This window comes from Pelodiscus sinensis, chromosome 20, assembly GCF_049634645.1.
Source record: "Pelodiscus sinensis isolate JC-2024 chromosome 20, ASM4963464v1, whole genome shotgun sequence".
NCBI classification, from domain to species: domain Eukaryota; kingdom Metazoa; phylum Chordata; order Testudines; family Trionychidae; genus Pelodiscus; species Pelodiscus sinensis.
The window spans coordinates 22,488,873-22,501,681 of NC_134730.1; the positions used below are offsets into that span (position 1 = coordinate 22,488,873).

Below are 12,809 nucleotides of genomic sequence, written 5' to 3' on the forward strand. Positions count from 1 at the left end.
TGTCCACTTACTGTTCATGTGCCCAAGTTTCCCACAGTCCCATAAAGTTTGTTTACATTCACCAGTCCTAAGTGTTCTGAGCTGTTATTTATCTCTTAATTTACCCCCAAAAGTCTTCTAAGAGCTCAGTAAGTAGTGAAAATGTTCGTGATACTGCTAGACAATATTAACCTCCTGTGATTTGGCAAATTGTCTGTTTTGGTACTGGTCAGGTCCAGAGGGTGCCAGACTAGAGAGGTTCAACCTCTAGATTAACATTTGATTATGAGATAAAGTTGGACACTTTGGTTGCCATGGGCCATACTGTGCTTTAGTATAATGTACAGGTTTTGTCTAGTTAAAGGCTGCTTTTTAATTATGCTAAACTGTTTAAAGAAGTGGTGATTCCTTTTTAAAAGTAAATTCCTTTAATTTTCAGGATCAAGAACACAAATTTCAACAGGAAAAACTTCATTTAGAGCGATTTCATGAAAAAAAGGTAGAGTTTGAAGGAAAAGGGTGAATGTTATGTGCACTTCCAGCTATCTTAGGCAAGAACTAATTATTTAAATCCACAAAAAAGTGCTTAATGGACAGAAAAAGGGTATGAAACTGATGAAACCTAAAGGTGTGTCTAGTACTAAGCCACTTTTAAACAAGGATAAAGCTGTTAATTTTTTCCAGAAGTGTAATGTCTATGGCTCAAAACATATTGATGCCTACCATTTAATTCACTTATGCTATGGCTACACTGTAGCCTTCTTCCAGAAAAGTTTATGCAAATGAAGCATGGCGTGGAATATCACTGTGCTTCTTTTGCATAATTATTTAGCACCCACTTTTGTGCAAGAGGCTTTTGCACAAAAAGGAGCTGTGTAGATGGCTCCTTTTTGCGCAAAACCCCCTCTTGCGCAAGAGCCGTTCTTCCTCATTAAGGGATGGGATGCTCAGAGGTGGGGCAGTCCTGGACTGGTGGGGGAAACAGAGCATACTACCAGCAAGCCCCTTTCACCTGCCGGTGATTATCTTTTTTCTGTATGGTTTTATGAGAAGCAGTCCCATTTTGGGCACATCCCATTTTGTAGCACAGCCGAACCCTTACCTTGCTTTAAGTTAAGAGGAAGCTGGATACCAAATTCAGTGGTCTTAGTTCTCACCATTTAGGAGCAGTTTTTGAACAAACACATACACACTCATTGACAGACAAACTCTCTCAGGTATATAGTAGATTACCTACACAATTTGTATTTCTTTAAGAACAATTCAAGTCTAAACTGATGCAGAGCCAGGTCCTGTGCACTCATATACATACGCATGTTAATATTTTTTACTGTCTATTCAGTTTTCTTTTGTCTTTCTATATCTGTGGTATCTCTTGAGAGCCTCAGGTTAATAACAACTATTGTCAACCCATCCCCTAGGGCAGTGTTTCCCAATTTTATTTGGCCATGGAACCCTTTTCAGCTTTTCAGAATTTCAAGGAACCCCTAGGCTTGTCAAGCAAAAAAAAAAAAAAAAAAAGGGGGGGGGGGGGAATCATGAGAATCACGTTCCTTCACCAAGACCCCTGCCTTGAGGCCTCATTCTCTCTGTTCCCCTCCTCTCCATCACTTGCTATCCCCAGCCCTTATATACTCTCACTAGGTTGAGACAGGAAGTGCGGGCTCTGGGGTGGGAATGAGAGATTTGGGTGTGGGAAGGGGTGAGAATTATAAGCTCTGGGAGGGAATTTGGATGCAGGAGAAGGGGATGTTGGCTTGGGGAGGAGGCTCCAGGCTGGGGAGTGTTGGGGCTCAGGTGGAAAGTTGGGGTGCTGAGCAAGCCATGGGCTTGTGGATGTGAGGATGCAGGAGTTTGGGCTGGATATGTGAGGGGCTCAGGGCAAGAAGGCTGTGAGTATGATGGGCTCAGGGCACAGATTTGTGATGTGTGGATGGTGCAGGAGTGTTGTGGCAGAAGACTGAGGATGTGGGGGTGCAGGAGTTTGGGGATGTAAGAGTCTCAGGACAGGGGGGTTCCAGTGTATGATAGGCTCAGATTTGGGGTCAGGTGGTGCAGGAGTGTTATGATGCTGCAGTGAGATGGGGGTTTGGCCCCAATTGGGGGCTTGTTGGCCAGGCTTCATTTTTAAATAAAATATTATGTTAAACTCCAAAGGTTTTAGCATTGTCTTTATTTATGAGAGGGGTGAGGAACCAGAAAAGTCAGTTCCAAAAACCTCCAAGCCTCACTAATGTGGTCCAAACTGTGCTGGTGGGGGCAGGGAACAGAGTGATAGTGGGTGCTGGGGCTGGGGAGAGGGTGCTGCTGGGTGTCAGGATGCTGGCTCAGGTGGCGGAGTACTGGGGCAGGATGCTGGGGCAGGTGGCAGGATACTGGGGTCAGGGACACGGTCCTGCTGGGCACTGGGGTGGCTGGCAGGGTGCTAGGATAAGGAACAGGGTGCTGCTGAGTTCTACAGCAGATGGCAGGATGCTGTGGCCAGGGCCAGGGTGGTGCTGGGTCCTGGGGTGGGTGGCAGGGTGCTGGGGCCAGAGACAGGGTGGTGCTAGGGTGGATGGCAGGGTGCTGGGGCCAGGGTGGTGCTGGGTCCTGGCGTGGGTGGCAGGGTTCTGGGGACAGGGACAGGGTGCTGGGGACAGTGCTGGTGAGGACAGGGTACTCATGGAGGGGACTGGACAGGGGCAGTTGGGACCAGTACCTGGCAATCCTGCAGCACCTCTGAGTTCCGGGAAGTGTGCGACTGCACTCCCCCTCCCCAAACAGCTGGTGTGCGCGCTGCCTGAGCAGCAGAGGCTGTTGCACCCCAGCAACTTACTTCCGCGATGCTGTCCTGCGGGGGGGGGGGGGGGGGCAGGGGAGTCCTCCCACCGTGGACACATGGCCCGGCAGGCAGCTGACGTCTCCCAGCTCAGCGTTCCCCTGGTGGCAGAACAGCCCCTCTGTGCTGCCGCACAAGAACAGGTGGCACAGACAGGTGTCCACTCCTTGCGTGCCCCGTAAAGTGCAGGGATCGGTGAGGTCTCTCCCCCGGGATAGGTCCATCCTGTCACACCAGCTCTCTCTTTCAGAGGGGTCAGGGAGTGCTGGCTCCTCGTGGAACCCCTACTTTTGCTTCGCGGAACCCCAGGGTTCCATGGAGCACCAATTGAGAAACAATGCCCTAGGGAATGTGCCTTTTGACTCCTGAAATACATAAGATAAAGCTTATTTCAGGATAGATTATATAACTGTATGATGGGAAAAAACTTGTTTTCATAGAGAGCAATACAGGTGTCCACATGTTCATAAGCATTGATGTAACTGTGTACTGTGAAAATCTTTGACATGAGACAAAACTAATATATTTACCATATTATTTACATAGGCCCATAAAATAGAGGACAGATTTGTCTATAAGGGTGTGTCTAGACTACATGCCTCCGTCGACGGAAGCATGTAGATTAGACAGATTGGCAGAGGGAAATGAAGCCGCGATTTAAATAATCGCGGCTTCATTTAAATTTAAATGGCTGCCCCGCTCTACCGATCAGCTGTTTGTCAGCAGATCGGGGCAGTCTGGACGCGCTGCTGTCGACAAGGAAGGCTTTGTCGATCGGCGCAGGTAAACCTGGTTTTATGAGGCATACCTGCGCCGATCGACAAAGGCTTCCTTGTCGACAGCGGCGCATCCAGACTGCCCTGATCTGCTGACAAACAGCTGATCGGCAGAGTGGGGCAGCCATTTAAATTTAAATGAAGCCAAGATTATTTAAATCGCTGCTTCATTTCCCTCTGCCGATCTGTTTAATCTACATGTCTCCGTCGACGGAGGCATGTAGTCTAGACACACACTAAAATACTCAAAACAGTAGCCTGTTTTTGAGTAAAAGAAGCATGCATTATCAGGTATAATCTGTTCGCTTAAATATTTACTAATTTCTAATAACCTTTATTGGTCTATGATGACTAGTCTCTGTTAAGATCCTTGAACAACAAACAAATAATAGGTAATCACCCTAAATGTCACTGTTTGATTAAACATGGTAATCTCCTAAATCAGGAACCAGTTAGGCAAAGTGATTTTACAAGTAAAGGAAGCACCTGCTTCTTCACCCAGTAGTGTCCCCGTGGGTGCTCTACTCGAGGTGCTGGGCTCGTCCTGGTGCTGCAAACCGGAGGATTTTTCATTAGCAGTAGCCCCCTACCGGACTGCGCATGCGCGACGGCCCCTTCGCACCTTTCATCTGAGCTCAGTCCGGTCTTGTCAGTTTCTCTCCAACCGTCCGCAGCTGTAGACTGAGTTAGATTGGGCTCCCTTCCTGTCTCTGAGGAGAAAGAGAAAGTCTCTTAGAGTTAGTTTTCTTGTTTAGTCATAGATAGTTATCAGTTATAGTGTTAGTAGTTGTAGTCCCCCTCTTTTTTTCCCTGTTTATAAAAAAAAAAAAAAAGTTTTTCTTTAGCAGTCAGTCAGTGTCTTCCTGACTGAAATTGACGAAGTAAATAACAGAAAAAGACTCAAGGATGCCAGGATCACCTGGCTTCAAGAAGTGCCTTCAGTGCCAGGAGGCTATCCCTGTCTCCGATGGACACTCCCTGTGTGTCCGGTGTCTTGGGGACGCTCATGTCCCAGCAAAGTGCAGCCATTGCACGAAGCTGACAGCTCGCGCCAGAAGAGATCGGGAGCTGAGACTGAGGGACTTTTTATTTAATAAGGCTCTCCAAGCTCCAGAAGACTCCGAGCCGCGCTCTGCTCCCAAAGATCAAGCTGGGCAAGAGATCTCCCGCAGGATCCATAAGACGCCGGGCGGCAGTTCGGACAAACCGGGGAGCTCTGGCTGTGCACCGAGACTCCCCGTGGACAAGTCGGGCAAGGGCCGTAGCTCCTCTGCCCCAATTGCAACCTGCCAGAAAAGCTCTGCTCTGGTACCCGCAAAGGCTTTGCGAGTGGAGTCAGTGCCGGCAACGGCTTCAACGGCCATGGCGGAGCCGGCAAGAGAAGCCCCGGCACCGGGAGTTCCTGCGCATGCGCGCCTGCAACCAGCTGTGTCGGCACCCGCAGCGCCTTCTCTGAGTGCCGTTCCGTGTTTCTCAGTACCAGGCACATCGGCACCGGATGCGGCACCGCAGCAGGAGTCTCTGCCACCCCAGCCGCCAGCTTTCACGTCATCCCTGGCTGATCCAATGGCACCGAGACCTTGCTCTGCTGACGATCAAGTGATAGAGGCTCCATTGTTGCCTGCTGTTCTGCCACAGGCGCCTCCTCAGCCTGCCTTCAATTCCTCGGTGCCAACTAAAGTGCAGCAAAAATCTGCAAGGGTCCGGACACCGTCCCTGACACTGGACCGTGTCACCTTCTCCCCTGGGCCAGATTCACCTACCTCGTCCCATGCTGGTTACCATCGTCATGTTCACCGTTACACGGCCCCCAGGGAACTCTACTATAGGTCACCTCGTTGTTCGCCGCCACGTCGATACTATCGGGACCAATACTCGCGGTCTCCTTCACGCTACTATAGGAGATCCCTTTCACCAAGGTCTCCAAGATGTATAGAGTGTCCTCGTCGATATGACACGGTGAGAAGATACAGCCGTTCTCCCTGCCACAGCCGCCGGGACGACCGATGTTATCACAAGTGCTCTTCTCATTCATCTCGCCACAGAAGGTATTCGCGATCGTGGTCACCGCAATCTTCTCGGCCTGAATCTCCACATGGTCCGGACGAGCCTACCCCTTATGTTGCTCCACCATCCTTGGCTGGGGATTTGGATTCACATTATCAGGAGGATAGGCAGGATCACACTCCTCTTCAAGGACACCAGAGCCCTGATTCCCCGGCGCAGCGTTCCTCGCCGGATGACGCAGTTGTCCCTGCGGACTTGTCTCTTACGGAGGACCACAAGCAGTTCCAGGAACTCTTCAAGAGGGTTGGGCAATCTCAAGACATCCAGATCACGGATGTACAACAGAAACAGCATCGGCTGCTGAAGAACTTACAACCTTCCCAGAAGTCAAAGCTCGCTTTTCCCTTTGATTACGCTAAATTGGAGGTTGCCAATGACATCTGGCAGACTCCGGCCACATCGCTACCAACTAATAAGCGGTCGGATAAGAAGTACTTCATAACTCAGAAGGATATGGAGTTTCTGTTCACACATCCTCAGCCTAACTCCCTTGTTGTGGATGCTGCACAGCAGAGAATAAGAACGTCTCAAACCAAAAATTCCTCAAATGACAAGGAGGCTAAACGGCTGGATATCTTGGTCAGGAAAGTATATTCCTCCTCCACTTCTGCTCTGAGGATGTGTAAGCTGCGGCACAATTAGCAAATCACGATTTCGACAACTATTCGAAACTGGTCCTTCTGTTTGAGCACTTGCCGGATTCCAAACATCAGATTCTCAAGGTGGTGATACAAGAGGGCTATACGGTCACCCGAATAGCCTTATAGATCGCCCTCGACACGGCTGATGCAGCTGCTAGATCCACAGCTTCGGCCATAGTCATGCGTCGGGCGTTTTGGCTACACCAGGCCGCTGTCCCAAAGGAGTTGCAGGCCAAGGTGGAGGATTTGCCCTTTGATCGCAGGTTACTATTTTCCCAGTCAAACTGATCAGGTCTTCCACTCAGGCAAGGATACACGTACAACTTTGAGGACACTGGGGATGTACATGCCCCCTACAAACGTAGGAAATACATACCCTACAATAGGCAGAGACCATTCTCATATGCGATGCCTCGGACCAGGCCATACGATCAACAGAGGCCAAAACAACGTCCCCAAAAGCGTCGCCAACAACCTAACAAAGTGCCCGTCCAGCAACAGGGCCGGGCAGCAGGTTTGATATGTTGATCGAGGGACTTCGGACCATCCCGTTAACAGAGACTCTAGGCATCACAAAAGGCGTATTCCATCATCATCTCAGGCCTTATCACCATGGTTGGGCTCTCATATCTACCGACCGGTGGGTTTACGACGTAATCACTTCAGGATATGTCATTCCCTTCACCTCTCTTCCCCCTCCCTCCTCCCCTTCCCCGTCCCTTTTCAGGGACCCCTCTCACGAGACTCTTCTCCATCAAGAGATGTCGCGCCTTCTCACATTAGGGGCAGTGGAAAGGGTGCCAACACGCTTTTTGGGGAGAGGATTCTATTCTCGCTACTTTCTCACCCAAAAAAAAATCAGGGGGTTGGAGGCCTATCCTGGACCTACGTCGGCTCAACCGTCATCTGAGAAGGCAAAAATTCAAGATGGTTACGTTATCTTCGATCATTCCTGCTCTAGACAAAGGGGATTGGTTTGCGTCCCTCGATCTTCAGGACGCTTACTTCCATATAACGATTCACCCAGCCCACAGAAGATTCCTTCAGTTCTTAGTGGGGTCCGACCACTGTCAGTATCGCGTGCTATCTTTCGGACTGTTGACGGCCCCACGGGTTTTCCCCAAGACCCTTGCGGTAGTGGTGGCCTACCTGCAGCGCCTCGATTTTACAATCTTCCTGTACCTGGACGATTGCCTGCTAAAGGCTTCCACACTCGACGAGGCCACAAGGGCAGTGTCGGCAACTACCACTCTGTTTGCTGCCCTAGGACTCGTAGTCAATGTCAAGAGAACCTTCTTGACACCTACTTGCGACCTGGAGTTTATCGGAGCATGTAGCGGCTTCCCGCTTGAGACAACACCACCTGCCGCCAAGTGGGGGAATTAGCACTGCGGGCAGGTGGCCGGATCCCCTTCAGGACACTGCCCTCCGGCAATGTCCACAACAGCCTGAGCTTTTCCCCCCCTTCCGGGGGAGGGCAGTTTATGATAGGCTGGTAGGCCTTCAGGAGGCGGCTCCTCCACCTCCAACACAGGGAGAGACGTGCCTGCTTCCCTGCGTTACCGCGCCTTAAACTAGTCCAGGCAGGCGAGTCTCTTCCCGGCCTTCCTTCCGGTCGGGCCAAGAGGTAATTGTTCGCGCGCCCAGCCTTGCTTCAGGTCCGGGTTGCAGAGAAATAAGCCCACCACTTGTCAGTCTAGTATCATACAGTTTGGGCAGGGCAACCATTCTAGTCCTGTCCCTTTAAGAGTTCCCGCCCAAGGCACGGACGGTAGATGGCGGCCAGGCCCTGACGCCAGGCGTGGCCGCACTCAAACTCCTGTTAGTAGACGCTCCCTCCTTCGGGAGCGAGCCCGGGAGGGCGCCAGCAGCAGCAGCAGTGAGGGGGGATACTGCCACCCGGTTAGGGGGTGACTGGGGGGCGCAGGCCCACCCACCTCACTGCGCCCCGGCCCAGGGGCCCTGATGGCAGCAGTGCTGCTGCGACTGGCTCAGCAGGGCTCCGGCCCGTAACTTGCTGGCCGCGGGCAGAGAGCCACCCGGACTACCCCCTGGGCCACTCTCATCTCCCCCTTCCCAGGTACCTGTAGCTTCAGCAGGTTCGTCGGGGAGTCGAGGCTGGTGTCGTCCCATCAGGGTCCGGGCGGCCCAATCCAGGGGTCAAGGGATTGGAGCCCTGCAGCGTCCCATGGGCTCGTTCTGCCCCGGCGTTCCAGTACCCATCGGGGTTCCAGCCAGTCCCCCGGCTCGGGCCAGTCCTCTGGGTCCCGGGGGGGGGGGGCGTTCTGCTGGCTGGCTTGGCCTGGCCTCCGTAGCCCTGGCAGGGAGGCCTTGGCTGGCATCCGGGGAGGCTTCTGAGAGCGGCCCGGCCCTGGTCCTACTCTCCCCAGGCAGGAGCTCCGGACAGGCCTCCGTCTCCTTCAGAGGCTGGGCCCTGACTGAGCTCCCTGGCAGCCTTCTTGTAGTCCTAGCCCCGCCCTTTGACTTCCGGTCAGCTGAGGGGGCGGGGCTAGGCTGGGCCCAAAATGGCTCCCAGAGGGGTTCCTCCGCCTCCGGCTCAGTGGGGGACCACTCTACCCCACTACAGAGCAAGACTCGACTCCCTGACCGCGAGGGCATACTTGCCGGTAAATAGGTTTCAACTCATACAGGACCTGGTGAAGTCGGTATCAATTTCTCCCAAGTCCCGAATACTTACCTGTCTACCGCTATTGGGGCACATGGCGGCCACCACGTATGTGGTTCTGCATGCCAGACTCCATATGCGCAGTCTTCAGCATTGGATGTACACGCCCCGGGTTCACAGTACGAACAGGATGGTTTCTCTGCCCAGTCGGGTCCGGACTTCCTTGGCGTGGTGGGACAGCCCCAACAATATGCTAACGGGTCCCCTTTCATGCCCGCAAACCATCACTGCAAATCACTACAGATGCCTCTCTGCTCGGCTGGGGCGCTCACCTTCAGGAGCACCGGACGCAGGGTCTCTGGACTCCCCAGGAATCGCTACATCATATAAATTTTCTCGAGCTGAGAGCAGTCTTCAATGCTTGCAAACACTTTCTGCTCATCATCCGAGGACACTCCATACAGATACTCACCGACAACATATGCACGGTGTATTACATCAACAAACGGAGGGGGGGGTCACGTTCTTGCTCTCTTTGCGCAGAGGCTGTGCGCCTGTGGAATTGGGCTATTCAACAAGGTATCACCATAACCGCAGCATACCTTCCTGGCAAGGACAATGTGATCGCCAATACTCTGAGCAGGCATTTCCTCTCACAACACGAGTGGGAATTACACCCCAAGGTGCTCCGCGACCTCTTCCTGCTATGGGGCTTCCCCAAGGTGGACTTGTTCGCCACTTGACACAACAGGAAATGCCCTCAATATTACTCATGAGCGGGCATCGGCGCAAACTCTCTGGGGGATGCTTTCCGCCTGGACTGAGATCAGCACCAATTGCTATACAGGCAGTCCCCGGGTTACGTACAAGATAGGGACTGTAGGTTTGTTCTTAAGTTAAATTTGTACGTAAGTCGGAACTGGCTTCCAGATTCAGCTGCTGCTGAAACTGACCAGCGGCTGACTACAGGAAGCCCGAGGCACAGTTTCTCTGCCCCGGGCTTCCTGGCATCAGCCGCTGATCAGTTTCAACAGCGGCTGAATCTGGACGCCTGGAACAGAGCAGCTGGGGCGCTGCCGGGTAGGTCCCTGCAGCGCCGCACCTCGGCGCTGCGGGGACCAACCCGGTAGCACCCCAGGTGTCCCCAAGTCAGCTGTTGCTGAAACTGATCAGCGACTGATTCCAGGAAGCCCGGGGCAGAGCAACTCTGCCTCGGGCTTCCTGTAGTCAGCCGCTGGTCAGTTTCAGCAGCGGCTTACTTGGGGACGCCTGGGGCAGAGCAGCTGGGGTGCTGCTGGGTTGGTCCAGTAACCCCAGCTGCTCTGCTCCAGGCGTCCTGATTCAGCCGCTGTTGAAACTGACCAGCAGCGGCTGAATCAGGTCGCCTGGGGCAGAGCAGCAGGGGTTCTGCCGGGTTGGTCCAATAGCGCCGAGGAGCGGCGCTGCGGGACCAACCCGGCAGCGCCCCAGCTGCTCTACCACAGGCATCCGCGAGAAAAGCCTGGTCTTCTGGGGGGGGGGGAGCGCACTAGCTGCGCGCCCCCCCTCCAGCAGACCGGGGAGACGTGGGCAGCGGGACCGCCCAGACGCGCCGCGGTCCCACTGCCCGCGTCCTCCGCGGCTTTGCTCTGTGTCTCCCTGGTCTGCTGGGGGGAGCCCCCCACCCAGCAGACCAGGGAGCCACGGAGCCGCTTTTCTCACCCCGGAGGACATGGGCTACGGTACCGTGGCGTGTCTGGGCGGTCCTGCTGCCCGCATCCTCCGGGGCGAGAAAAGCTCCGTTCGTAAGCATGGATCCGACATAAGTCTGATCCGCGTAACTCAGGGACTGCCTGTATGCCTTTCCTCCTCTTCCACTCATTCCGAGAGTTCTGGAAAAGATAGCACTAGGCGGCACAACAGTAATTCTGATAGCACCTTTCTGTCCCAGACAGACCTGGCTAACACAGCTGTCGAAGATGTCAGTTGCCAATCCACGACGACTACCGGAACTGTTCAATTTGCTATCTCAGCAACACGGCACAATTCTTCACCCAGCCATCGATCGCATGCACCTCACGGCATGGCTCCTAGCTGGCTCCAGGCTTCCGAACTCTCCTGTTCTCAAGAAGTGAGGCACGTGTTGATTAACAGTAGGCGGCATACAACGCGCAAATCCTATCTCCAAAAATGGCGTCGTTTCCATTCGTGGTGCTTTGCAAAAGATCTTGACCCTCATTCACTGTCTATACAACAAATCCTAGATTATGTGATGCATCTAAAGACGACGGGAATGGCTATTTCTTCCCTAAGAGTACATCTGGCGGCAATCTCAGCCTTCCGTCTTCCAATTGACGGCTATTCAGTGTTCGTCCACCCTATCACCAAAAGGTTTCTGAAAGGATTAGACAATCTGTATCTGTCCCATAGGATCCCACCGGAGCCTTGGGACTTGCCTCTAGTATTGGACACTCTGATTCATTCCCCTTTTGAGCCGCTCTCAACATGTGATCTACAAATGCTCTCGATGAAAACGGTGTTCCTACTTGCCATTACGTCGGCGCGTCGAGTAAGTGAATTAGCAACATTTTCTGCTGATCTGCCGTATACGCAATTCTCCAGTCATGCGGCAGTATTGCGTGTTCAACCAGCGTTTTTGCCAAAAGTCAACTCTGCTTTCCACATAAATGAACCCATAATCCTGCCGACTTTCCACCCAAAGACTCACTTCTCATTGGAAGACGCACGTCTACACACTGTAGATGTCAGGCGAGCACTGGCCTTTTACCTTGACAGAACTTGAGTCTTTAGGAAGTCTCAGCGGCTTTTCCTTTCTACAGCCGAGCGCTCCAAGGGAAAGCAACTTTGTGCGCAGCGTATTTCCTGCTTGGTCATCACTTGCATCACACAATGTTATGCCTTGCGCAACAAATCTCTTCCAGTGGTCTTCGTGCTCGTTCCACCCGGGGCATGGCAACATTCATTGCCTATCTTCACGGAGTACCGTTGCAGGACATATACCATGCGACAACCTGGTCATCTACCCTCACATTCGCTAGACACTATGCTCTCGCGAACATACTTACCTCTGATTCAAGGGTAGCTCAGGCTGTCTTGTCTACAGCACGAGGATGATAGGCCCGAAGCACTCATGTAACGTTAGACCACTGCTGTGTATTCACCTCGAGTGGAGCACCCTCGGGGACACTACTCGATGAAGAAAAGAGAGTTACTCACCTTGTGCAGTAACGTCTGTTCTTCGAGATGTGTGTCCCCGTGGGTGCTCCACGACCCACCCTCCTCCCTGCTTCGGAGTTTCTATTTATATCTTTCAGATGCTTCCGGGTGGGAGGAAACTGACAAGACCGGACTGCGCTCAGATAAAAGGCGCGAAGGGGCCGTCGCGCATGCGCAGTCCGGCAGGGGGCTACTGCTAATGAAAAATCCTCTGGATTGTGGCGCCGGGACGAGCCCAGCACCTCGAGTGGAGCACCCATGGGGGGACACATCTTGAAGAACAGACGTTACTGCACAAGGTGAGTAACTGTCTTTTTTTTACAAATAATTTGCTTGTATTCCAAACAGACAGCAAAGTGTATTAACTGTGATACACTATTACCAAGAGCAGTTCTTGAGACAGCTGTTATACATATATATAATATGCTAAGAGAGTAAATATTGGCTTCTGACCATCCTAATGGAAAATCCCTCTGTCTCTGAGAATGTTCTGAACCTGCTAAATACTCAGTTTTGCACACAGTTAGCTTCTGTACTGAAACTTGCTACACAGTGAGTCTTCAATTGTGTTTTTCCCTTGTTTTTCATCTGAGATATTGGTATGCCATGCATCTTGTTATAGACATTCAAGGTCATTGATACTAATGCAGATTCTTGTCTGGATATATTTGTGATATAATTTC

The 12,809-nt window shown here is 52.4% G+C and overlaps 1 protein-coding gene across 8 annotated transcripts in view; it reads left to right on the forward strand.

Annotated features, from left to right (window-relative positions):
- The window catches only part of CEP112 (centrosomal protein 112), a 355,922-nt gene that overhangs the window by 121,580 nt on the left and 221,533 nt on the right, over positions 1 to 12,809 (forward strand). For all 8 annotated transcript variants that reach the window (XM_075903951.1, XM_075903955.1, XM_075903952.1 and 5 more), the window contains one exon: positions 419 to 478. In XM_075903951.1, the coding sequence (XP_075760066.1) occupies positions 419 to 478 (60 nt within the window). The remainder of the gene's footprint in view (positions 1 to 418; positions 479 to 12,809) is intronic.